The sequence below is a fragment of the Erinaceus europaeus genome, chromosome 11, assembly GCF_950295315.1.
Source record: "Erinaceus europaeus chromosome 11, mEriEur2.1, whole genome shotgun sequence".
In the NCBI taxonomy this organism is placed as follows: Eukaryota; Metazoa; Chordata; class Mammalia; order Eulipotyphla; family Erinaceidae; genus Erinaceus; species Erinaceus europaeus.
The window spans coordinates 107208670-107235286 of record NC_080172.1 but is presented as its reverse complement, the minus strand read 5'-3'; the positions used below and the strand labels follow the sequence as shown (position 1 = coordinate 107235286).

General features: G+C 37.8%; 1 protein-coding gene across 2 annotated transcripts in view; it reads left to right on the top strand.

Moving 5' to 3' along the window:
- COL24A1 (collagen type XXIV alpha 1 chain) overlaps positions 1-26617 on the top strand; it is a 353825-nt gene that overhangs the window by 126625 nt on the left and 200583 nt on the right. For both annotated transcript variants that reach the window (XM_016191238.2, XM_060202277.1), the window contains one exon: positions 4098-4151. In XM_016191238.2, coding sequence (XP_016046724.2) covers positions 4098-4151 — 54 coding nt within the window. The remainder of the gene's footprint in view (positions 1-4097; positions 4152-26617) is intronic.

Sequence of the window (26617 nt, the reverse complement as noted above, 5' to 3'; positions counted from 1 at the left end):
AAACTTTCTTAGCCACTCCTCTGTTCTTGAACACTGGAATGCTTCCAGGTTTGGCTACTACAAATTGTGCTGCTATAAACCAAAACATATAAAGAGCTCACCAAATTCAGCAACAACAACAAAATAAACAACCTCATCTAATAGAGGGAAGAGGATACAGGCAAAGAAGAGATCCAAAAGGCCAACAGATATATAAAGAAATACTCTGAGTCAGTGTCAGTGAAATGCAAATAAAAGACAACAATGAAATATCACTTCACTTCCGTGAGAATGACATACATCAGAAAGGATAGTAAGAACAAGTGTTGGAGAGAACACATGGGGATAAAGGAATCCTCCTACACTGCTGGTAGGAATGTAAATTTGTCCAACCCCAGTGAAAAGCAGTCTGGAGAACTCAGGAGGCTAGAAATGGACCTACCTTTGTTGTTTTGCGCGGGCTAGGTTGTTTTCGCCGGGCTGGCTTCACGGGCGGGTAACAGATGACCAGGGACTCATGGTTGAGCTGTAGGCAGTATCTCTTTATTCATGCAGGACGCAGCACAATCTAAGATGAGCTAAGCTAAACTCAAGGTACTCTAAAATTCACAATGCTGTCTTTATATATACTTGCCAAGTAGGGTGGAAATAGGATGTGACATAGAGAGGGTGGAGAGAAAAGTGACTGGTAAAAATCAGAGTGTGACAAGGAGGGGGCAGAGCAGGTGAGAATCCTATCACTGAACCACCAATGCCCTGGAGTGCTTTATGTAAATGTAAAAGTGATTTATGTAAATAGACCAAAGCTTTGAATGGGATTAAATCTATCCCTATATAGGTATATGGTTAAGCAGAAGCCAGGGGGAGCTGGCATACTATCCAACATACCTTTTTCTTCAATTCGTCTCCAGGGGACATATCCTAAGAAATAAATACACTCATCCAGAGAGATATGTGTATACTTTCATTCATAACAATTTGTTTTCTATTATGGAAATAATGTCAGTGTCACAAGAATGCCTTCTTTACAATGCCACTGTAAGATTCTGGTGTTACCAATACTCTTTCCAAATGGCAACTAGCTTGTAACATGAAATAATATAAAAGAATAATATCTACATACAGAAAGTTCCCACTTTCTGGAGTAGGGAAGCTTTTGCTCTGAAGATGTTTTAAAAATAGAGAAAGCTATCAATCTGAAATCCTTTAAAAGTATCATTTCTTTAAGACAGAAATGAAACATCCTTTCCATTTTTAAACAAAAAATTTATACTATTTCTAGAGGTTTAATCTTGACAAGTGCTTCTTTTTTTTTTTTTTACAAAGAGAAATTGCAGTTCAAGAAAACTCTATTGAGGTTCTTAAAAATAAAGACTTATTCTTCAGAATGAATAAAATATTTTCACAATATATGCTTTTAAATGTCTATAGTTTGTTTCTTTCCTCATTATTATTTAGCTTTGGTTTGGATCTTGTCACTAGAGGGCCCCAATGAGAACTTCATATCAGAGAGGTGCATGTCATTCAAAAAATGCAATACAATATTAAAAAACAAAATTGGCCTTTAAGTGTCAGTGTTGTGATATCTTTCCCTCTCTCTGATTCTGTCTCTCTGTCTTTAAAAAATATATATATATAAGACACCTTGGAGTATGGAAAAATATATATATATAAGACACCTTGGAGTATGTGACAACAAAGAAAAAGAAATAGTTTTACTCTCCTAGATATTGTTTATGTGGGGTCACAGTTATTTATATTATTTATGGATAATTGAACTTGAATTAATTTTTATTAAAATATTTCATTACTGTTCTATAGATTTGATTGTAGTAGTTGTGTTGGGTTCTGATTTGTGGTCAGGTAGAGATCATTAAATTTAGTACACTTGGGAAACAGCTTTTCTTTTGAGAATATGAGTAAACCTGTATTGTATCTTAAAATATGAAATATTGAAATTAGATATATAGAAGAGCCAGTCAGTAGTACATCTGGTTGAATGCACATATTACAGTATGCAAGGACCCAGGTTCAAGCCCCCAGTCCCCACCTACAGGGTGAAAGCTTTGCAAGCAGTGTTTCTCTTGCTCCCTCTCTAACTTCCTCTCCCCTCTCAAATTTTATCTCTCTATTCAATAAATAAATACTTATAAATTATATTTCAAGCTCCAAAATAAACTTAATTAATTCAGTGATTTTTCCTATGACATAAGGATATCAGGATATTGGTCACTCTGTCAAGACTTTCATTTCATGGTCTGGGAGGTGGTGCACTTGATAGGGCATTGGACTCTCAAGCATGAGGTCCTGAGTTCAGTCCCCAGAAGCACATGTATCAGAATGATATCTGGTTCTTTCTCTCTCTCCTCCTTTCTCATTAATAAATAAAATATTAAAAAGATTTTTAAAAAATACTTTCATTTATTTTTTAATATTTATCTATTTATTCATGTGAAAGATAGGAGAAGAGAAAAAGAACTAAACATCATCCTGATACATGTGCTGCTAGGAATTGAACTTGGGACTTCATGCTTGAGAGTCCAGTACTTTATCTACTGCGCCTCCTCCCAGACCACTAGATTTTCATTTCATGAGCACATTACTAGCCCTTTTTTAGTTTCAGACTTTTTACCCACTTCTTTATTCACTAACCTTCTTCTACAGCCCTGATTTCAAATCATTAATCTGAATATATTTGTGTGTGTGTGTGTGTGTGTGTGTGTATAAAGACCAGAGATACTGTAACTAAAGTATCTAAATTTTCACTAAAGGGTCAAGGTAACCTAGGAATTCTGAGTAGCAGCCATGAGAGGAGACTATGTGAAGAGAAAGAATAGCTATGATGAAAATGGTTAACATCTAATAAATAGATTCTGTATGCCCAGCACTGTGCTTAGCATTTCACATAAATGATATCATTGAATTCTCATGATGAATCTATGATGATGTTGGTATTATTATCATTTATATGTTATTGATGATAAAAGATGAAGCTTACAAAGATATTTAATTAGCAAGGATTTAAATCCAACAGCTTTTTAATTATTAAGTCATTCATTATCAAAGGAGAGGACTTTTTATTTGTATTTATTTACTGCTTCTAGGGTTATTGCTGGGGCTTCACCATGAATCCACTTTTTCCATTTTTTAATAGGATAGGATAGGGAAAAATTGAGAGTGGATGGAAAGATAGACACCTGCAGACCTATTTCACAGCTTGTGAATTGACCCCCCTGTAGATGTGGTGCTGGGAGCTTGAACCAGGATCCTTGCACAGGTCTTTGAACTTAGTACCATGTTGCAACTGACTTTACTGTCTCATGTTGAAGGAATAGACACACAGACAATTTTTATTCTTTTTCTTCTAACTGTCTTATTGAGGAATAAAGATATACAGGACAGCTGTCATGCAGATATACCTTCTTATCTCCTTGTCATGGGTGTCTGTTCACCTCTCCCACCACCAACTTATCCTATACTGCATTTTTTTATGTTTACTGCTTTCTTATTTTTTTTTATGTTTTATTAGGGGGATGGGGGCTAAAGGCTTATAGTACAGTTGTTGACATATAGGGCTGGTCCTATTTTCTCCATTATATTTATCTGCAAAGCCTTCTCATTCTCAACTTAGCCCCTTTTCCTGCATCATGCATCAAGGCCCTAAAGTCCCCCACTACCCAGTCCATTCCCTTACCTCCTTCCCCAGAATCCTTTGCTTAGGTGCAATACGCTGTCCCGGTCTCCATCACTTAATGTTTTCCCTTTCTGTCATTGCTTCTCAAGTTCTCAGTTGAACTTAAATCTATACATCTCTGCTACTTAAAAATAAATATGCATTCCTATACATTTTATTTAAATAAGTTGTCCTCGGTGCTACAATTACAAATGAGGTTGTCATGAAATAACTTTACAATTGGGACATTGGGTTGTTGGAAAAGTCATGACATATTTTCCTCTGCAAAAAAAAAAAAAAGGGTCATGACTATTTTCACAACCCAACATAGGAAGTTTTGTTTACAGTAAAAAAGTAATGATGCTCTTGATTGTTTATCCTATGTCTGTTTCCTTGTTAACTTGTATTTATTAAAGTTTATGCTTTAACTTCTCTCCCATTTTAGGGTCAAGCAGGTGACCCAGGACCCCCAGGACCATCTGGCCCTCCAGGACCAGAGGTAAAATATTAGTAGAATGAAAATTAATTTGAAATAAAAATCATAGAAACTACAGTAACTAGTAAAAAACATATCACATGGTATGGTTAAGGGGAATGATCTTCAGAACACATCTTTGTAAGTATGTTAAATGTTTTTCAGCTACATCATGTTAGGAGGTAGATAAGAGTGATTTTCAAGGAATAGGAAAACAGATTGCCTCAACATAGTCCCAATTAGAGCACAATTCATTAGTTTTGTACAGAAAATATTAATAACACATAGAAGGGACATGAAATCAATTTTTAAGATGTAACTCCTTAGAATTTTAATGTAAAATATTTCCAGTTTTGTTATAGGCACATAACATTTACATCTCATATGCTAGATAAAAACAATCAAATCTGTAATACATATGTCAACTTTACTATTTCTTGAAATTTTGACTCATTGCTTGATGTTTATTATCCTACAGACTGCATAAAAAAGAAGTTTCTGAGATAAAGCATTTAGTTTTTTTTTAAATTAATAATTTTATGAGACTATTATACCACATGGAGATAGCTTCCCTTCTCCCTCTCTCAATTTCTCTCTGTCCCTATCCAATAATAAAAAAATAAAGATATATTTAAAGGGGAGGAGCAGGCTGTGGCACACCTGGTTGGCATATACATTACAGTGTGCGAGGACCCAGGTTTAAGGCCCTGGTTCCCACCTGCAGGGGGAGAGCTTCACAAGTGGAGAAGCAGTGCTGCAGGTGTCTCTCTGTCTCTCTCCTTATCTCCTCCTCCTCCTTTCAATTTCTCTCCATCCCTATCCAATAATAAATAAATAAATAATATATTTTTAAAAAGAGATAGCTTCTACAGGTGGTCTGAGAGGTGGCACAGTCGATAAAACATTGGACTCTCAAGCATGAAGTCCTGAGTTCAAACCCTGGCAGCACATATACCAAAGTGATGTCCTCCTATCTTCTTCATCAATCAATAACTAAAATATTTTTTAAAAAAAGAGAGAGAGAACTTCTACAATTCACTCTAGTTCAGAATTATAAATCAAAATGTATACAAAGGACACATATAAATACACATGTGTGTTTAATTCAGAATCAGATTCATCAGTAAAACTAAGAAAGATGTATTTGGTTTTAGAATAAATAAATCAAGAAAGAAGGAAAGTCCTCTTAGTGTCAGAGCAATAATTGATTTCTCGGATTCTTACTGCACTGATGCTTTGCTTTCTTCTCAGTCAGCCACATTATCTATTTACTACACAGCCATCCTTCAGGCTTGACTTATTTTTTGGTATATATATGTTCTTGCTTATTGTCAACATTTTTGTTATCACTGTGACTTCAAACATACAGAGAGAGAGAGAGAGAGAAATAGAAAGAGAGTGAGGTCCTCCAATGCAGCAGGGACCAGGTTCTTACACATAGTAAAAGCTGATACACTACCCAGATGAGCTACTGCTTACTGGTAAATTTTAAAGTTCATCAAAAGTTCATTTAAAGTTCATTGAAAAGTCTAGAAATCTATACGGTATTGAATTTTACTTGAAAAATGTATAGGAGATTAAATATAGTAATAATTTGATATAGGCATTCTGGAAAGAAGGAAATAAATTTTACAAAATTAAAATAATCCAGTTGGTAAGTAAAACAGTAACTAAGAGATTAATATAAATATAATTTACTTCTGTTATAAACCTATATAAGGGGATGGACTATATTTACCTTTCTTTTCCTGTTTAATGTCTTTGACAGTTATTCTTATGAACATGAGTTATTATGCTGTAACTTTAATTATAGATTGTCTATGTGTTAGGAAGGGCCTCTGCTAACTGTGGTTTTGGATCTTTAGTCTCCAAAGAACCAGTAATCTAGAGATTACATAGGTGATGTTCTTGCTTGGTCTCTAAAGATACTTCTTTATTCTCTATTGAGTTTTGAATGCTATGACTTTATCATCACCATTCAAAACATTATATCATTATCTTTAATTTCTTTACAACTAACATAAAGTCCTAAGCCCTGCTCTTATAATATTGCTTCCATCCTTCCTGCTCACCTGTATAATTTTTTGGGGGGTGGGAGAAAAACACTGGAGATGTGATCTTGACTCTCAAGACTACAAGGTTGGTACATTAAATAGGTAACCAAATATGAAATAGCAATTTATCCAAATCCTTGTCAAGATAAATTTTGTAATATTATGGAATTAAAATAATTTTAATAATGTTAAACATGAAAAGTGTCTACTTACACATTGAATTAATTTTCCTCATAAATAACGTATGGTCTATTGAGATAAAAGCTGTCAACAATGGAAATTAACAAACTTTGGGGTCTGAATTAGGGTAATTGAAATTTGAGTGTTGTAGCAAAAGCAACATTTAGTTCATAGACATAAATACTTTTCTCTGAAGGTAATCAAGATCAATAATAGAGGATATGGATATATATATATATATATCTGTCATGCATATATATATACATAAAATGAGACAGATAAGAAATCATGGAGAACAGACTTCATTTTAAACTTTTTTATTATTATCTTTATTTATTGGATAGAAACCGTCAGAAACTGAGAGGGAAAGGAATGATAGAGAGGGAAAGAGACAGATAGACACCTGCAGACTTGCTTCACCACTAGCAAAGCTTTGCCCCTGCAGGTAGGGACAAGGGGCTCCAACCTTGGTCCTTGTGCACTGAAACGTGTGCACTCAACCAGGTGTGCCACATCCTGGCCTAGAATAAACTTCTTTCTTTGTTATGTAGGGATATTACAAGAGTAAGAAGAGTTTGTGTGCAGGAGGATGCTTGAAGAGCTCTGCTAAGAGTAAGCAGGGGAGTAACTAGGAACAGTGTCTAACCTGTATTGAAAACTCAGCTGAGAATTAAAAAATTACTTTGTACCAAATGTAATTACAAAGTATTATACATTTTGAGTATGAAGTTCCTACTGACAGAAACTTGATCAATTATGTTATCTTCCTTGCATAAAAGTTTTTTTAAATTTTTTAACTTCCATATGCTTTCTATTCTTTTTTTAAAAAACTTTATTTATTGGATAGAGACCGCCAGAAATTGAGAGGGAAGGGGGAGATAGGGAGGGAGAGAGACAAGGAGACACTTGTAGCCCTGCTTCACCACTGGCAAAACTTTCCCCCTATAGGTGAGAACCAGGAGCTCAAATTGAGGTCCTTGTACATTGTAACATGTGTGCTCAACCAGGTGTGCCACCACCCGACCCCAAAACTTTAATTATTTAAATGAAAGCAACAATTAATGACTTTGTGTCATTTCTATTCTTCAGGATAGATTGATAACATTTTTAAATTTTTTAAATTGTCTTCATTTTTTTTTAATTTATTGGGTTGGGGCAGCCAGAAATTGAGAGGGAAGGGAGAGAGAGAAAGACAGAGAGACAGAGAGACGGAGACCTACAACACTGCTTTACCACTCACAAAGCTTTCACCCTGCAGATCGGGACCGGGGGCTCGAACCTGGGTCCTTGCACACTATAATATGTGCGCTCAATCAGATGCACCACCACTGGGCCCCTAGTTTGATATCATAATGCCAAAGTGCAATAAAGTAAGAGTAATTCTACTAGGAGTCAGAATGATGAGACCTGGGCATAGACTTCGGTGATAGATGTGTGTAACTTTCAAATAATTTTGTCTGCATGATTTCTCAGTCCCTTTTCCATGGAACATGTTTGCTAGTGAGTGTTAATGTGTGACATGAATTTGTTCTGACTTTATGCTGAATTCCATATGGAGCTATACAAATGGTTCTCAGATCTCCATGTCTCTCTTCTCTTTCCTTACTTTCCAGGTCCTTAACCATTGATAATTGTTCAGAAATCAGTGTACTTCAATCTAACTCACTTTTTCTTCACAAGGCAGATTTTTAAAAATGTTTTTATTTACTTATTATTGGATAGAGTCAGAGAGAAACTGAGAGGCTTATAAGGGGAGGTAGAGAGGGAAAGAGACAGAGAGACACCGGCAGCCATGCTTCACCACTCATGAAGTTTTCCCTGCAAGTGGGGACCAGGGGCTCAAACCCTTGTCCTTGTGCACTGTACTGTGTGCTTAACCAGATGTGCCACCACCTGGCCCCACAAGACAGGTTTTCTTTAAGTGATTGCTTCATTGGGGAAAATATTGATTTCTAAGGCTGTTGCTGTCACAAGTATACAATTTCATGTGTCCCCATGATAAGTATCTGCATGCCACACCCTATACCAACTTGTCCTCTTACTCTTACCATAGGACATGAAGTTATCCACGTCATCCTGTTTCTTTTGTTTAGAGTACTTAGATCTGCTGCAACAGACCATAGCAAGTTAAGCTTCACTCTGTATTTCCCCTTCTTTTGTTAAATTCCATTAGAAAGATTATATTTCCTCTCCACTGTCATGCAAATGCCTGAAATTGAGTGACTTAATGTACAACTATTGTTCTTCTTCAGTTAGCACCCAACTTGACCTTCTTCCTCTTCCAACTACACATCAATGATTTACCTCTATATCCTAACCCATATCCCCTTAGGTAAAATCCAGGAATTCATGAGTTCAGTTTTATCACCACCTCTAACATGTGTATCTTACTTCATTCTCTAGCTTATTAATCTCCTGCTAGCTCATCCAGTTCAATGAATATGATATTGTGTTCATTACAGAGTGAGGCAGGATAATAGTCTGTGGCATATTATGTCTATAATGGCTCAGGTTAATAATTTCAAGGTCTATATTTCTTCAAATTATACTATTTTAGTAGAATCATAATAAAATAGAACTGAAATTAGTATTGTTGTCTAAGATACAACAGATACATGGATACAGTTTAGTTTTTTAGTTTGTTTGTTTGTTTGTTTTTGCCTCCAGGGTTATTGCTGGGCTCGATGCCTGCACTATGAATCCACTGCTCCTGGAGGCTGTTTGTTCCCTTTGTTGCCTTTGTTTATAGTTGTTGTTGTTATTGTTATTGTTGTTGGACAGGACAGAGAGAAATGGAGAAAGGAGGAAAAGACAGAGAGGGGGAGATAGACACCTGCAGACCTGCTTCACACTTGTGAAGCAACTTCCCAGTAGGTGGGAAGCTGGAGACTCAAACCTGGATCTTTACATCGGTCCTTGCACTTAGCGCCAGGTGCGCTTAACCCGCCTCGCTACCGCCCGGCCCCTCAAACTTGTTTATTCTCTTTTTAGTTGCAGTAAAGCAAGTACATGTGCCATATCAGTAACTATATAATATGTATAAAAAACCTTCCTTCCCTGCTTTAACAACAACAACAAATAATGTAACAGACATAGTAGCCACACCTGGGGTCATGGTAGTCTCTAGTAATTCCTCAGATCTTTGATGATGGCACTAATCGGACATTTCCCCCCCACGTGATTTATATCTGACAATCCTAAAGGTGTGAACAATTAACTGATCCTCAGAGCCCAAAGTTTCACTAACTCTAGATGTAGGAGTGCATTTGTGTTCCTCTTTAGATAGGCCAATTCTGGCTATCAATTTTAAAGAGATTTTGTTGGCATACCTATTATATATATTAATCCCCAAATGTGCTGAGAAGAATTAGATTAGATTCAATCTAATTTTCCCACCAGATTAAATTTGATTGAATCCTAAATTCAAAGAGCCTGTATTCAAAGAATCAATTCTTGGGGCCAGGTGGTGGTGTATCCGGTTGAGGACACATGTTACAATAGGCAAGGACCTGAGTTCGAGCACCCAGTCCCCACCTTCAGGGGCATAGCTTTGCTCATGGTGAAGCAGTGTTGCAGGTGTCTCTCTGTCTCCCTCCCTCTCTATTAATCCTTTCCCTCTGGATTTCTGGCTTTCTGTAGCCAATAAATAAAGATAATACCAAAAACAAAACAAATCCCAAGAAATCAATTATTCAATTCTGAATATGCATCCATCTTTTTCTCAGACAGTAAGATTAAGTAGGCTTAATAATTCTATTTTATTTTGTTTGATCATTTAATAATGATCAACAAGATTTTGGGAGAAGAGGGGTACAATTTCATACAGTTCCCACCACCAGAGTTCTGTACCCCATCCCCTTCATTGGAAATTTCCCTATTATTTATCCCTCCAGGCATATGGATCAAAGGTCTTTATGGGCAGCAGAAGTTGGAAGGTCTGGTTTCTGCAATTGTTTTTCTGCTGGACATGAGCATTGACAGGTGGATCCACCTGTTTCTGTTTTTCCCTAGTGGGGTAGGGCTGTGGGGATACAGGGCTCCAGGACACATTGGTGAGTTCGCTGGCCCAGGGAAGTGAGGGAAATATGAAATTTGGGGGCTGAAAAGTACTAAGATATAAAGCAGAGTACACTGTTAAGTAGTCAGGAAACTAAATGCAAGAGTATCTAAATGCAGATGAAATCTGGGGTCTTCTTATTGGAAGAATCTAAGAAGTCTATTTTAAGTATATTCTGAGGAGCCCATAACTTTACTAATTTTTTTGGTTTGGGCCCTGCACTTAACAAGTAGGTGGGTTAAAAGTATTGTCTGGGAAGATAGTATCAGAGTTGCAAATAGGACTAAAAAGCTAGATCAGGGCAGAGAGTAGTCGCCAAATAAGGGAAAAGTATATAAATACCATTAACTGTAAACCCCAATGATCTGACGTAGACCCCATGTCTGTTCGTATTTAGCACAGGAGCCTGTGTGAGCTCGGCATCCCTCTCAGTCTGAGCTCACATAGGCTTAATAATTTTTTAAAAATCAAATTATTCTCTAAAAGATGAGAATTAGCACAATCTCAGAGACAGTTGTAAAATAACCGAAGAATTTCTTCCTTGAAATCCCTAGTCTCCCCTTTCGATATTATTTTCTTCTTGGACACATGCTCTTATCCAGTTTCTCCTTTTCTTTCTACAATTTACCCTTGTCGTGATGGCATGCTTTAAATAGAGGTTTGATACACATATACTTGTTCTGAGAAGTGAATTGTAGAATTTTGGGTTTCATTTAGTGAATGTAGAAAAATTGGAAAGTATTTCCTTTCTCCATAGATGGATAGTGTCTGTGTGTGTGTGTGTACATGTGTTTAAAGATTTACTTATTTTTATAAGAGAAATATGAGAAGAGAGACAAAGAGAGAGAAATAAGAGCACTGTTCAGCTCTTATATATAGTGGTGCCAAGAGCTGAAACAGAACACTGGGGCCCCAGGTATGCAAGTCTGGCATGCTACTGTTACAGCATCTCCCCTGTCCTCATTGGAAAATGTTCAGACCATGCAAATGGTCATCTACACTATGAGGAAAGAAAAGAAGACTAATCAGCATTGCTTCCTAGTACATTCTAGTTCAAAAGCTCAAGACTTTGTATGAGTTAGTAGAAGCAAAACACTGTGAAGCTTTTTTAATGTTTTGTAAATGCCAAATTATTTTCCATAAATATTGAAGAGAATTGTTTATCAGGAAAACCCTCTAAACAAAGGCCACTTCAGAGTCTTTTTCTGTTGCTTATGATTTTAGTTAATCTAAGCTAAATTGCTCTAGAACAGGAGCCAAATACATCTGTGCACTTAGTTCTCCAGAGAGTTGTACATATTAGAAGTACAGAGTGGGGGAGAAGTAAAGAAAAATTCAAAATAAAATAAAATAAAGAAGTACATTATTTGCTTTAAAATATGACTTCAATTTTTTTCTCTGATTCTTTATCTGCTTTTAATAAAAACAGATGGGGAAATGTTGCAGAAGAATCTACTAGCTCTCTAAGCATAGCATTATCAGTTTTAAGTATTAACATCATGTTCCCTCCTAGTTCTGGAAGCAGACCACTGTCAAATGTGGTAGCAGGATAGTTAGAATGTTTATTGATTCAGCTGTTAAACACCTCCCTCCCAAGCTACACAAATTACCAAATAGTTGAATTTTGGATGATGTTATTAGTAAATGGGTCAGTTGTTTAGTACAAAAATGAACCAAGACCTCTATACAGAAATAGCAGGAGTAGTCAAGCAGCGGACTCTTTCACCTGGGTGGTCTTCATTAGAGGCAAAAACTGAATGAAGTTCATTGGATGAGTTCAGTCATACCACGAAAGGCATGTTTCCAGATATCCATTCTACTATCTGAGTGGACTTAGCTGGAATAAACCAGCCTTATTATATAAAATTGTCAGCTGTATTAGTTGACTGAATCTTGATGTTGGGTGGATTCCCTTCATTTAAACTTCCCACCATCTTGAGTTTGGTTGAATAATTGGGGTTTTAATTTGTCACTCAAAAAAAAAAAAATGGTGCTAAAAAAAAAATGGTGCCGAACAAACCCTGCTACTGCCTCAGCCAGCCAGCAAAGTTATTTTGTGCATTCTTCACTGTGTGAAAAAAATGAATTATTTTATCATGTCCCTTTATGCCATTTACAAAATCACTCATTTCAAATAGTGTAGATGTTATTGTGTTATTTCAAATGGCAAGAAAAATATATGTCTTTTTAATCAGAGTTTCAGAATTTTTTCAGTCTCTTCTCTTTTTTTTTAATTTTTTATTTAAGAAAGGATTAATGAACAAAAACATAAGGTAGGAGGGGTACAACTCCACACAATTCCCACCACCCAATCTCTATAACTCACCCCCTTCCCTGATAGCTTTCCCATTCTCTAGCCCTCTGGGAGCATGGACCCAGGGTCATTGAGGGTTGCAGAAGGTCTGGCTTCTGTAATTGCTTCCCCCTGCTGAACATGGGCGTTGACTGGTCAGTCCATACTCCCAGTCTGCCTCTCTCTTTCCCTAGTAAGGTGTGTCTCTGGGGAAGCTGAGCTCCAGGACACATTGGTGGGGTCTTCAATCCAGGGAAGCTTGGCCATCATCCTGGTGGCATCTGGAACCTGGTGATTGAAAAGAGAGTTAACATACGAAGCCAAACAATTTGTTGAGCAATCATGGATCCCAAGCTTGGAATAGTGGAGAGGAAGAGTTAGGGAGGTACTCACTGCAAACTCTAGTCAACTTCTGCTTTCAGGTATATATTTTGCAGTAGTTTATAGATACGTGTGCACATAAACTCTCTCTCACAGAAACTGGTGTATATCTAGGTTATGGGACTTTGTTAGAAAGTGAACTACCTGAGATGAAATTAGAGTGTACTATAAAAGGAAAGGTCTCACCCGAGTAATGAAGCTGAAGGGTTGTCATTCCACACATGAAGTCTCTGGACACAGTCTGAGGTGAATGTTGAGGTGGCAATCGTTGCGTTGGTTAGGTTGTGATCGGTGGATGCAATATTATTTGGTTTGGATTGGGAGACGCATACGGGAAAGTGGGCCCTATCCAAGGGTTCCAGGACTGGGAGAAGTAGGGGCTCTATAGTGGAGATGTGAGGTTCCTGCTGTCTTAGGGTTCAAAAAGACAATCGATAGTTAATGTTATCATCACATTATTTGGTAATTGGGTTAACTTTGAAAAGTCCTTTTGTTATGGTTTGCTGTATCCAGTATCTTGTATATAGCTGTGCTATTGGATGCTTCTAATCTACTTGGTCTAGGCTTTTGAGAGAGTCCGCATATCAAATACACAGCCTATATATTAAAAAGATTCAGTTTGTGTTTTGAGAAACTTTGAGACATACAACTGATTTTCCCCCTCTCATATTAATTAACTACTGATTTATATGTCTACATTTGCTAGGAGTGTACATAAACACCCTTCCCACCACCAAAGGACTGTGACCCATCCCTCTCACCCACTCCCACCCCCCACTGGCCCAGGAAGCTGCATGTCTACCCCTCACCACAGGGCTTTTACTTTGGTGCCCTACTTACAATTTGATCAGGTCCTGCTTTTAGTTTCCCTTTCAGATCTTCTTACTCAACTTCTGTTGATGAGTGGGATCATCCCATACTCATCTTTATCTTTCTGACTTAGTTCACTTAACATAATTCCGTCTAGCTCTGTCCAAGATGGGTCAGAGAAGGTGGGTTCATTGTTCTTGATAGCTGCATAGTATTCCATTGTGTATATATACCACAGCTTTCTCAGCCACTCAGTCTCTTCTTTTATCTGTTCCTTTGCATGCATTCCATTCATCTTGAAAACATTTTCCTCAGAGTCTGTTTAATTCATTTATTCAACACTTATGCATTGGGTTCCTACTTAGTATGAGACAACAGCCTATCATTTGAGATATAATAGTGAATAGAACACTGAAGTGTGAAAAATTATGTTCCAGTCCAAAGAGAAAGAGATAATAAATGAGAAGACATATATGGTAAATGTCACTGAGATGGTCATAATTTCTACAAAGGTTTAAAATAAAGCAGGTAAGGGACTGTGTCAGACTCTTCGGTGGGGAGGCCTCTTCCCGGGCAAAAACTTTAGGGCTTACCCACTCTGTTGCACACCAGATGCAGGGGTCCCAGAAGGAATGTTCCGGGGCAGTGGGGGTGAGTGACTGGATCTTTCCCTATGTAGTAAGAGGCACCACCAGAGATCACCAGGGGAATGTGTCATGCACAAAATCCATTCATTGAACAGCAAAGCAGGGTATATAAAGGGTCGCAGGAGGAAGTAACATGTGTCTACCATATATGGTAGGGAGACAAAGGGTCTGGGGGAAGGTCAGGACTTTTCCAGTAATTGTTGAGCAAGAAGTTTAATCTGTTAAAGGAACGAGAAAACAAGGTTATCAGTAACCAGCAGCCAGAGGGGGGTCCTGAGGGCAGAGAGAAGATAGATCAGATATGATTAAAGGAATGGAATGGGTGGGGAGATAGGGAGGGGACTTTTAGGCAAAACAATGATTATGTAGATAATAAGGGAGTGGGCTATTGTGAGGCAGGGAGGCTGATAGAAGGGGCAGATCCTGGAGGCCACATCCTTCCTTGCTCAACCTCTCAGTAGAGAGAGACTGATAGGATTGGTCGTGCCCCTCAGGCTCCCACTTTTCAATAGGAGTTCCCACACCATGCTCAACCTTATTCTCACAGTTTCCCTACAGCACTGGGCAGTGGCACTCCCAAAAGAGTGCTCATGTTACCATGTGCAAGGAGTCAAGTTCAAGCCCTTGGTCCTCACCTGCTGGAGGGAAGCTTCACTAGCAGTGGAGCTATGATAAAGGTGTTTCCTTTTTTTTTTTTCTCCTTCTCTATTTCCCCCTTCCCACTCAATTGTTCTGTCTCTGTTCAAAGTCAATGAAAAAATATTTCTTGAGGCCAGGTGGTGGTGCACCTGGTTGAGTGCACATATTGTAATGCATGAGGATCCAGGTTCAAGCCCCTGGTCCCTACCTGTAGGGAGAAAGCTTCACAAGTGGTGAAGCAGGGCAACAGGCATCCTTCTGTCTCTCTCTCCCTATCACCCACTACCCTCTCAGTTTCTGGCTGTCTCTATCCAATAAATAAACAAAGATAATTTTTAAAATATATTTCTTAAACATAGAGGAGATGAGCAGCTAGGTGATGGCACACCTGGTTGAGTGCACATGTTAAAATACGCAAGGACCAAAGTTCAAGCCCCAGCTCCCATCTAAAAAGGAAAGCTTCACAAGTGGTAAAGCAAGGCTGCAGGTGTCTCTCTTTCTCTCTCCCTCTCTATGTCCCCCTACCCTGTCAATTCTGGCTGTCTCTATCCAATTAATAAAGATAATTAAAAAAAATAGAGAAGATGAAAAAATAGGCATACATTGAAAAGTAGTAAGGTTATGTGGAAAACAGTAATATGCATGTACAAACTATTGTCTTTACTGGTGGCTGTAAAACATTAATCCCCCAATAAAGATAAAAAACGTTAAAAAGTAGTAAGGTGTCCTCAAAAAGGTGTTATTTCAACAAGGACACGAAAAAGGTAGGGAAATGTAAAGAAAAGAAAGAATTCTACAGGCGTGATGTAAGCCAGGGACAAGGATGAGGACAGGATGGGCCCAGAGGAGCAATGCGGATGAATGAATAGTGCAGGAGGCTGCACAGTCCTTCAGTCCTCTTAAATAGTTCAGGTTAAAACTGTAACTAGACTCATCAAATATTTCTTAAAAAATAAAAAGGTTAAAGCATTGGATAGTTACTACCTTCTTTGTATAAAATTAAAAAGAGCTGGTTAAGCACAGGTGGCACAAAGTGCATGGACCAACATAAAGATCCCAGTTCGAGCCCCTGGCTCCCCACCTGCAGAAGGATTCGCTTCACAAGTGGTGAAGCAGGTCTGCAGGTGTCTGTCTTTCTCTCCCCATCTCTGTCTTCTCCTCCTCTCTCCGTTTCTCTCTGTCCTATCCAACGACATCAATAACAACAACAATAATAACTAAAACAATAAAAAAGTAAAATGATGAGCAAAATATATTCATTTTCCTACCTTCACGTCTTATTGGAATATGCCTCAAATTATAATACAATACAGTCAGTATTAAAGAATCATGTTGGGGCTGGGGGGTGGAATACCTGGTTAAGTGCACAGGTTACAATCCGCAAGGACCCAGGCTCAAGCCCACAACCCCCACCTGCCCAGGTGAAGCTTCATAAGCACTGAAGCATTGCTATAGGTGTCTCTCTTTGCCTCTCCTTCTCTATTGTCCCCTTCCCTCTCAACTTCTCTTTGTCTTATCAACCAACAGAGTTTTAAAAACCCTTTAAAAAAATGTAGAGGAAGCATGCTCACAGAATTTTTTGGCAGAATGTACAGAAACAAGCTCTTGTTGCTATTAATTCTGTGGCAGAACTGTGGGAGGCTACCTATAGGCCTATTATCAAGGGCCTTTGAGGATAGAGTTCAATAACTCTCCTAAGAAACATTTTTGTTTGAACAAAAACTTGAAGAAAGTTAGTGGCTTATCAAATAAAAATAAAGAACAAAAACATCCCAGCATTGATGTATAAGGAAGATTGATGCATTTAAAGAACTAAAAAGACTGCAGTATTTTAGTCTGATCTCTTTCCGCTAGAAGTGACAAAAGCCTAACTCAAGTTCTTTTTAAACAAAATAGTCAGACTTGGCTGGTGTGATCTGGAAATCCATCAGCGCACTGCCCAAAGTTTGGCTGAATCCAGAAGCACGATGGATATGTTGAAGATACTGTTCTCAGCCCCACTTCTCTCCCTTCCTTGCCTTCATTCACAGGGACACACTGTGGAAAAAGGTGACCCTTGGAAAGTCTAGGACTATATTGCTTCAGAATTAGTAATCTCAGCACAAGCACAGCACATTTCTTCTTACAGTTCCAATAACAATTTGGAGGTGAATGCTATTTCATCTGACTTGAACTTACATCTTCTTCTAGCGTTTGCCCTTTTTCCGTAGCCAGTCAGCAGCGTCAGGTTGAAAGCTGTCAGGAGCTGCTTGTTGCTGGCTTTGAAAGTGACTGGGATCCATGTGGATTCAGTCGGCTAGGAAGGATCGTCAGTTTCCCCAATGAATGGGTCCTCACGGGATGCACCATGAGAAGGTTGATCCAATGCATCCCTTGAACTTACATGATCCCTATTAGATCAATCACAGCAGTCTTAATACTTAAACTGGCAAGATCTGGGCCACTTTTCAACCCCCATGGAAACTGGGATGATGACCAGAAACATGTGAACTGCAAATAGCAGAAGAAGACATTCCCAGATTTTTAGTTAGATGAAGATAGTGTCTTCCACTCACACAACTGAAAATACATTTATCCTTTTTTAAAAAGCAATGACCCAGAGGCTGCGTGGTGGCACACCTAGCTGAGTGCACACATTACAGTGTACAAGGACCCAGGTTCAAGCCCACAGTCCCCACCTGCAGAGGGAAAGTTTCATGAGTGGTAAGACAGTGTTTCAGGTGTCTCTCTCCCTCTGCTGGCTACCCTCCCCATCCCTCTCAATTTCTGACGGTCTCTATTCAATAAATAAATAAATATAATACAATTTTTTTATAAAGTGACCCAATTTTTTTGGTCAATTATCACTGTAAATTATTTAAGGCAACCTAGTCACGTTTTTAGTGCATGCTTCTTACTGATTATAGGTCTACATGTTAAGTATATTATATCTTATTTTTAAAATAAATTAGTATATCCACAATATTCACTCTATTTGGGGCAGTGGAAAGGGTGAAAGAAATATAAAGTAACCCCAGACTCATAGTTATACATGTTGAACAGTGATTGATTCATTCCAGTTCCTTATGCCAGTATAAATCTATCTTTTTAGCCTCCTAAGTAGACCTTTCTTGCCACATAACAGGCCCTGAAAGGAGGAGATTCTTAGAATAAGGAATCCCCAAAACATATATTCTATGAGCTGGAGCAATTTTTGTTCCCTAGTGTATGTTTAGTGCCAAGAGTAGTATCTAACACTTAAGATTGTATTTTTTTAAAATATTTTATTTATTTACTAATGAAAAAGATAGGAGGAGAGAGAGAAAGAACCAGATAGCACTCTGGTACATGTACTGCTGGGGATTGAACTCCGGACCTCATACTTGAGAACCCAATGCTTTATCCATTGCGCCACCTCCCAGACCACAAGACTGTATTCTTTAAGATGATCTTAAAAAGTAAAATGAGTCGGGAGCCAGACAGTGGCACAGCGGGTTAAGCGCATATGGCATGAAGTGCAAGGACCGCCTTACGGATCCCGGTTCAAGCCACCGGCTCCCCACCTGCGGGGGGGGGGGGGTCGCTTCACAGGCGGTGAAGCAGATCTGCAGGTGTCTGTCTTTCTCTCCCCCATCCATCAACAATGACAGCAATAGCAACAACAATGATAAACAACAAGGGCAACAAAAGGAAATAAATAAATAAGTAGACTTGAAATGAGTCAAGTATATAAACACTGAGTACTTAAAATGACATTTACCCATGGTAAATTATCAAATCACAGTCACATTATTACCTGCAAAAATATTTTGAAATATGAGTTCTACTAATTCTCATTTGGACACGGGTTCTCTAAAGAACTTTAGGTAGCTAATAGCTGTTTTCTACTAAAAATCAAGTGATTGTCTAAAATACCCAATGCCAGTGAAAAATTTTGTTTGATAGAGATATAATTTGATATAACAAACTATGCATGTTTAAGATGTACAGTTTGAAAATTATCAACGTGTATAGCTTGTGAAATCATCATCCAAATCAAGATATTGAACACATCTATCAACCCCTTCAAATTTCTTCATTCTGATTGGTAATGTTTATTTCCATGCCATCCTTCTATTCCCTTCCTTAGTCTATTCTGACATGTTTTTTTATTATTATTACTGCAGGTCAGAAAAACCTAAGTATCAAATCATTGTCCAAGTAATTTATTTTAAAATTATAAATTTAGTGTAATTTCGTGTAGATTTCAGTAGGATACAAGTGGGCTTTGAAACGAACTCTGTAAATCCTCTTGAGATTGACTGCAAGTCTACTGTATATACCATCTCAATAAAATCTTAATCATAATAGAGAATACATGTTGTATCATAAGGAATTGTATTGTCTTTGTAGATTTTCCCTGCTGAGCATTTAGGTTGCTACACATGTGAAATCCACTTGTACTGTATTTACTTCTCAATATATATAGAATTACAAAAAAGGAAACTGTGAATAACAATAGTCACTTAGAAAATTTTTTAGCAGTAACCATTATGAAAAGAATCTGGTTTTTCTGCTTTCTAAATCAAAAACAGCAATGTGAGTGAAAGATGGCCAGATACCTAAATGGATCTTCAGTTTTTGCATCTGTTTTTCCAGAAGCTCTTATTTTCTGCTTGTGGTTTTCTCAGAAGACAGAACAGTTCTTTAATTTGCAACCGAATTCTGTCCTGTACTAAAGTTGAGTTTCTGTAGTTTACTGGGAAAGTGGATTTATTACTTTTGTCCTATAAATATTTTTGGCTTTATTTTTTTTTGGATGGATTGTTCTCACACAGAAAATACCACTTTAATCTTTATTTTATTACTTTCCTACTTGGACTTAAGTATTACTGGCATGGTATGTGCTTGTACACATGCTAGAGAATGAAATCTTACGATTGTTTTTGGATCCAGTCTCAAACCAATTTCTCACTGTAGAGAAACTCTCTCCATTCTGCCCTTTTCCTTCTTGTCTGCATATGTAAAATGTCCATCACATCTGTGCAGCCTATGTTATTTGATGTGGGAGGGAGGCTTCACAAAGAGATCACTTCAATTATGAAATGGATAATAGAAGGCATAATTAATTTGAGGCCTGACTACCACTTATCTACAACAACAAAGTATTTGAGAGTTTTAAAGTTGTCTTATAAAATATTAGGAAAGTGTAAATTTTTCTAAGTATGTACTTGCTCAGCCTATCATTTTACTTGAACATAATATTCAATGGCCAATCTGAAATCTTTCGATTTTGTCTGAGATCAGTGAATGAATTCTATGATTTTATCATTAAAGGTTTTGTTTTTATTTTATTTTTATTATTCTTCTAAAGAGACAGAGAAAGCAGAAAGAGAGAGGAAGGCAGAGAGAGAGAGAGAGAGAGAGAAGTCACAGAACCGAAGCTTCCTTCAATGCAGCAGGGGCCAGGATTGAACCTGGGTCATGTGCATGGTAAATCAGTGCACTAGCCAACTGAACTATTTTGATGACCCTCTAGAGATTTTCTAATTATCACAAACTCTTGCCTATTCAAAAAAGTTAAGGGGTGAGAGTTGCACACTCATTAGAGCATATATGTTGCTGTGTGCAAGGACCATGTTCAAGCCCCCAGTCCCCTCCTTCAGGGGGAAAGCTTCACAAGCAGTGAAGTACTACAGATGTCTCTCTCCTTCCCTGTCTCCCCCTTCCCTCTAAATTTCTGTCTCTATCCAAAAAAAAAGATAGAAAACCATTAATCCCCCAATAAAGAGGGGAAAAAATACATGTACTAGTAAAATATTTTAAATAAAAGGCAAATAATTATCTAAAATACTCAAAACACTTATAAACTGATTACAGCAGTTCCTTTTCTATTGAAATAGGAAGTATATCATTAAATTGTGGCAGTTCACAGTTTTTCTTGTATGTGTGGCCTGAGAAATAATCCCCAAGATCAAGATAATTAACTCACATTTCCATATATAATTTTGTAATCCCTTCCTCTGGTCTTTCTTATCACCTTCCTTCTCAGGCTGCTACTAATCTCCTTTTTATCACTATAGACCAGTTTGCATTTTTATAAAGTTTATATGTAAATGTCTCCTTATTTTACTCATTACTTAGTGTAATGCAAATAAGATTCATTCAGATTGTTATGACAAGGTTCATTTATTTTATTGGCTATATCCTACTTAGACCTTAAATTTGTCAATTATTTGTCCTTTTTTTACCAGTTTTTAACAGAATGGTTTTTTATTTCAAAAGAAAACAAGAGCTTCATCATTACTACCAGAAATGTAAAAAAAGTGTTCTATAGAATTGCTTATTTCCTCTATAAAGAATTAAGACTTCTGATGATTTAGAATTAGAATGACGATGTTTTAATCTTATGGTTTTTCTTGAAGTTAGTGGAATCTGCTAATATTTTGGCATCTAGGTTTTGCTTAAAAAAAAAAAAACATGTGAGTTGAGGTCATCAGTTTAAGTGAAATAAGTCAAAGAAAGAAAAATACCACATGATCTCACTTATATAGACAATTCAGTAAAAACTGAAACCCAATACCATACTCATAGATACAAAAAAAAAATAAGTCTGTCAGAAGTGAGAGTTAGTGATAGGGAAAATGAATAAAGAAGGTTAGAAGGCGTACACTTCCAGTTGTAAAATAAATAGTCTGGGAATGGAATATACAATAGGATGGTACAGTTATCAATATGTTATTGTTCATTTGATCTGTTTTAAAAGTAAGTCTTCATAGTTCGATAACAAGAAAGAATGTGTAGTTAGGTGTGGCCTCAGATATTTACCATATTTATTGTAGTAATCATTTCAAAATCCACATATGCATATTTTAATCAATATGCTGCACATGTTATTTTCTTTAAAATATTTTTATTAGTGATTTAATATCAATTTACAAGATTGTAAGGGGTATAGTTGTTTTTTTTTTTTTTAATTTTTTATTTAAGAAAGGATTAGTGAACAAAAGCATAAGGTAGGAGGGGTACAACTCCACACAATTCCCAACACCCAATCCCCATAACCCACCCTCTCCCATGATAGCCTTCCCATTCTCTAGCCCTCTGGGAGCATGGACCCAGGGTCGTTGAGGGTTGCAGAAGGTAGAGGGTCTGGCTTCTGTAATTGCTTCCCCGCTGAACATGGGCGTTGACTGGTCGGTCCATACTCCCAGTCTGCCTCTCTCTTTCCCTAGTAAGGTGTGTCTCTGGGGAAGCTGAGCTCCAGGACACATGGGTGGGGTCTTCAATCCAGGGAAGCCTAGCCAGCATCCTGGTGGCATCTGGAACCTGGTGATTGAAAAGAGAGTTAACATACAAAGCCAAACAATTTGTTGAGCAATCATGGATCCCAAGTTTGGAATAGTGGAGAGGAAGTGTTAGGGAGGTACTCACTGCAAACTCTAGTGTAATCCTGCTTTCAGGTATATATTTTGCAGTAGTTTATGGATACGTGTGCACATACGCTCTCTCACAGAAACTGGTGTATGTCTAGGTTATGGGACTTTGTTAGAAAGTGAACTACCTGAGATGAAATTAGAGTGTACTATAAAAGGAAAGGTCTCACCCAAGTAATGAAGCTGAAGGGTTGTCATTCCACACGTGAAGTCTCTGGATACACTCTGAGGTGAAGCATGTTGAGATGGCAATCGTTGCTTTGGTTAGGTTGTGATCGGCGGATGCAATATTATTTGGTATGGATTGGGAGATGCATACGGGAAAGTGAGCCCTATCCAAGGGTGCCAGGACTGGGGGAAGTAGGGGCTCTATAGTGAAGATGTGAGGTTCCTGCTGTCTTAGGGTTCAAAAAGACAATCAATAGTTAATATTATCATCACATTATTTGTTAATTGGGTTAACTTTGAAAAGTCCCTTTGTTATGGTTTGCTGTACAGTACCCAGTATCTTGTAGATAGCTGTGCTATTGGAAGCTTCTAATCTACTTGGTCTAGGCTTTTGAGAGAGTCCGCATATCAAATACGTAGCCTATCTATTAAAAAGATTCAGTTTGTCTTTTGAGAACCTTTGAGACATACAATTGATTTCCCCCTCTCATATTAATTAACTACTGATTTATATGTCTACATTTTGCTAGGAGTGTACATAAACACCATTCCCATCACCAAAGGACCGTGACCCATCCCTCCCGCCCACTCCCACCCCCCACTGGCCCAGGAAGCTACATGTCTACCCCTCACCACTGGGTTTTTACTTTGGTGCCCTACTTACAATTTGATCAGGTCCTGCTTTTAGTTTCCCTTTCAGATCTTCTAAGTCAGCTTCTGTTGATGAGTGGGATCATCCCATACTCATCTTTAACTTTCTGACTTAGTTCACTTAACATAATTCCGTCTAGCTCTGTCCAAGATGGGTCAGAGAAGGTGGGTTCATTGTTCTTGATAGCTGCATAGTATTCCATTGTGTATATATACCACAGCTTTCTCAGCCATTCATCTGTTGTTGGGCACCTGGGTTGCTTCCAGGTTTTAGCTATTATGAATTGTGCTGCTATGAACATAGGAGTACACACCTCTTTTTGGTTGGGTGTTATGGAGTCCTTGGGGTATAACCCCAGGAGAGGAATTATTGGGTCATATGGAAGGTCCATGTCTAGCCTTCTGAGAGTTTTCCAGACTGCTCTCCACAGAGGCTGTACCAATTTACATTCCCACCAGCAATGTAAAAGGGTTCCTCTGTCCCCACATCCTCTCCAGCATTTGTTGCTGCTGTCCTTTTTGATGTATGCCATTCTTACAGGAGTGAGGTGGTATCTTAGTGTTGTCTTAATTTGCATTTCTCTGACAATCAGCGACCTAGAGCAGTTTTTCATATGTTTGTTAGCCTTTTGGATCTCCTCTGTGGTGAATGTTTTGTTCATTTCCTCTGCCCATTTTTGGATGGGGTCATTTGCTTTTTTGCGGCTAAGTTTGCTGAGCTCTTTATATATTTTGGTCTTTAGTTTCTTGTCTGATGTCTGGCATGTGAAGATCTTCTCCCATTCTGTGAGGGGTCTCTCTGTTTGTTTAATAGTTTCTTTGGATGTGCAGAAGCTTTTCAATTTGATGTAATCCCATTGGTTTGTTTCTGCTTTGGTCTTCCTTGAAATTGGGTTTGATTCATCAAAGATGTCCTTGAGGTGTAGATGGGAAAGTGTTTTACCAATGTTTTCCTCTAAGTATTTGATTGTTTCTGGTCTGACATCTAGGTCTTTGATCCATTTGGAGTTGATTTTTGTTTCTGGTGAGATAAAGTGGTTCAATTTCATTCTTCTGCATGTTTCAACCCAGTTTTCCCAGCACCATTTATTGAAGAGAGTCTCCTTCTTCCATTTAATCCTTTGGGCCCCCTTATCAAAGATTAGATGCCCATAGGTGTTGGGATTTACTTCTGGGCTTTCAATTCTGTTCCACTGGTCTGTGTGCCTATTTTTGTTCCAGTACCATGCTGTCTTGATGATGATGGCTTTATAATATAGTTTAAGGTCTGGGAGTGTGATGCCTCCATTTCTGTTTCTTTTCCTTAGGATGGTTTTGGCAATTCTAGGTGTTTTCAGGTTCCAGATAAATGATTGTAGTGTTTGTTCTATTCTCTTAAAGAAGCTTGGTGGAACTTTGATGGGTATTGCATTAAATTTGTATATGGCTCTGGGGAGAATGTTCATTTTGATGATATTTATTCTTCCAATCCATGAGCATGGGATATCTTTCCATTTCTTGGTATCAGTTTCTATCTCCTTGAGTAGCGACTCATAGTTTTCAGCATACAAGTCTTTCACTTCTTTGGTCAACTTTATTCCTAGGTATTTGATTGATTTTGCTGAAACAGTAAATGGGAGTGATTTCTGGGTGTCTTCTTCTTCAGATTTAGTGTTTGCATAAAGAAAGGCCACTGATTTTTGTACATTGATTTTGTAGCGTGATACCTTGCTATATTGCCTAACAACTTCCAGTAATTTTCTACTGGATTCTTTAGGTCTTTCTATGTATACTATCATATCATCTGCAAATAATGAGAGCTTGACTTCTTCCCTTCCAATCTGTATCCCTTTGATTTCTTTCTCTTGCCTGATTGCTATGGCAAGAACTTCCAATACTATGTTGAAGAGTAACGGTGACAGTGGGCAGCCCTGTCTAGTCCCTGATCTGAGGGGGAATGCTTTCAGCTTCTCTCCATTGAGTATGATGTTGGCTGTAGGTTTGCTATATATAGACTCCACTATCTTGAGGAATTTCCCATCTATTCCCATTTTTTGTAGAGTTTTGAGCATGAATGGGTGTTGGATTTTGTCAAAGGCTTTCTCTGCATCTATTGAGATAATCATGTGGTTTTTGGCTTTGCTTTTATTGATGTGATGAATGACATTGATTGATTTACGGATGTTGAACCAGCCTTGCATTCCTGGGATGAATCCCACTTGGTCATGATGAACAATAATCTTTTTGATGTGTTGCTGTATCCGGTTGGCCAAGATCTTGTTTAATATTTTGGCATCTATGTTCATCAGAGATATTGGTCTGTAGTTTTCCTTTTTTGTTCTGTCCCTATCAGCTTTTGGTATCAGGGTGATGTTGGCTTCATAAAAGGTGGAAGGGAGTATTCCTGTTTCTTCAATCTTATGGAATAGCTTAAGAAGTATGGGTATTAACTGTTTCCTGAAAGTTTTGTAGAATTCGTTTGTGAAGCCATCTGGTCCAGGACTTTTGTTGTTGGGGAGATTCTTAATAACGGTTTCAATTTCTTTGTCTGTGATTGGTGCATTTAGATTTTGTAGTTCTTCTTGGTTCAGTTTTGGAAGTGCATAGGTTTCTAGGAATTGTTCCATTTCTTCCAGATTCTCTAGCTTGGTGGCATATAGTTCTTTATAGAAGTTTCGCAGAATTCTCTGGATTTCTGTGGTGTCAGTTGTGATATCTCCTGTATCGTTTACAATTCTATTAATTTGAGTCTTCTCTCTTTTTTGTTTGGTGAGTCTGGCTAGGGGTTTGTTAATTTTGTTTAATCTTTCAAAGAACCAACATTTGGCTTCATTGATCTTTTGTATGGTTCTTTTATTTTCGATGTTGTTTATTTCTGCTCTAACTTTAGTGATTTCTGTCCTTCTGGTTGCTTTAGGGTTCCTTTGTTCCTCTTCCTCTAAGTCCTTGAGGTGTGTAGTAAGTTCATTCATTTGGGCTTCTTCTTGGTGTTTAATATGTGATTGTATAGCTATAAGTTTCCCTCTCCGTACTGCTTTCGCTGTGTCCCAAATATTTTGATAGGTTGTGTCTTCATTTTCATTAGTTTCCAGGAACATTTGAATTTCCTATTTGAGTGAGTGTCTGACCCAGTGGTTCTTAAGGAGCATGTTGTTTAGTTTCCAAATTCTATGTCTTTTAATAATTTTCCGTTTGTTGTTAAAAGTTAGTTTTACTCCACTGTGGTCTGAGAAGATA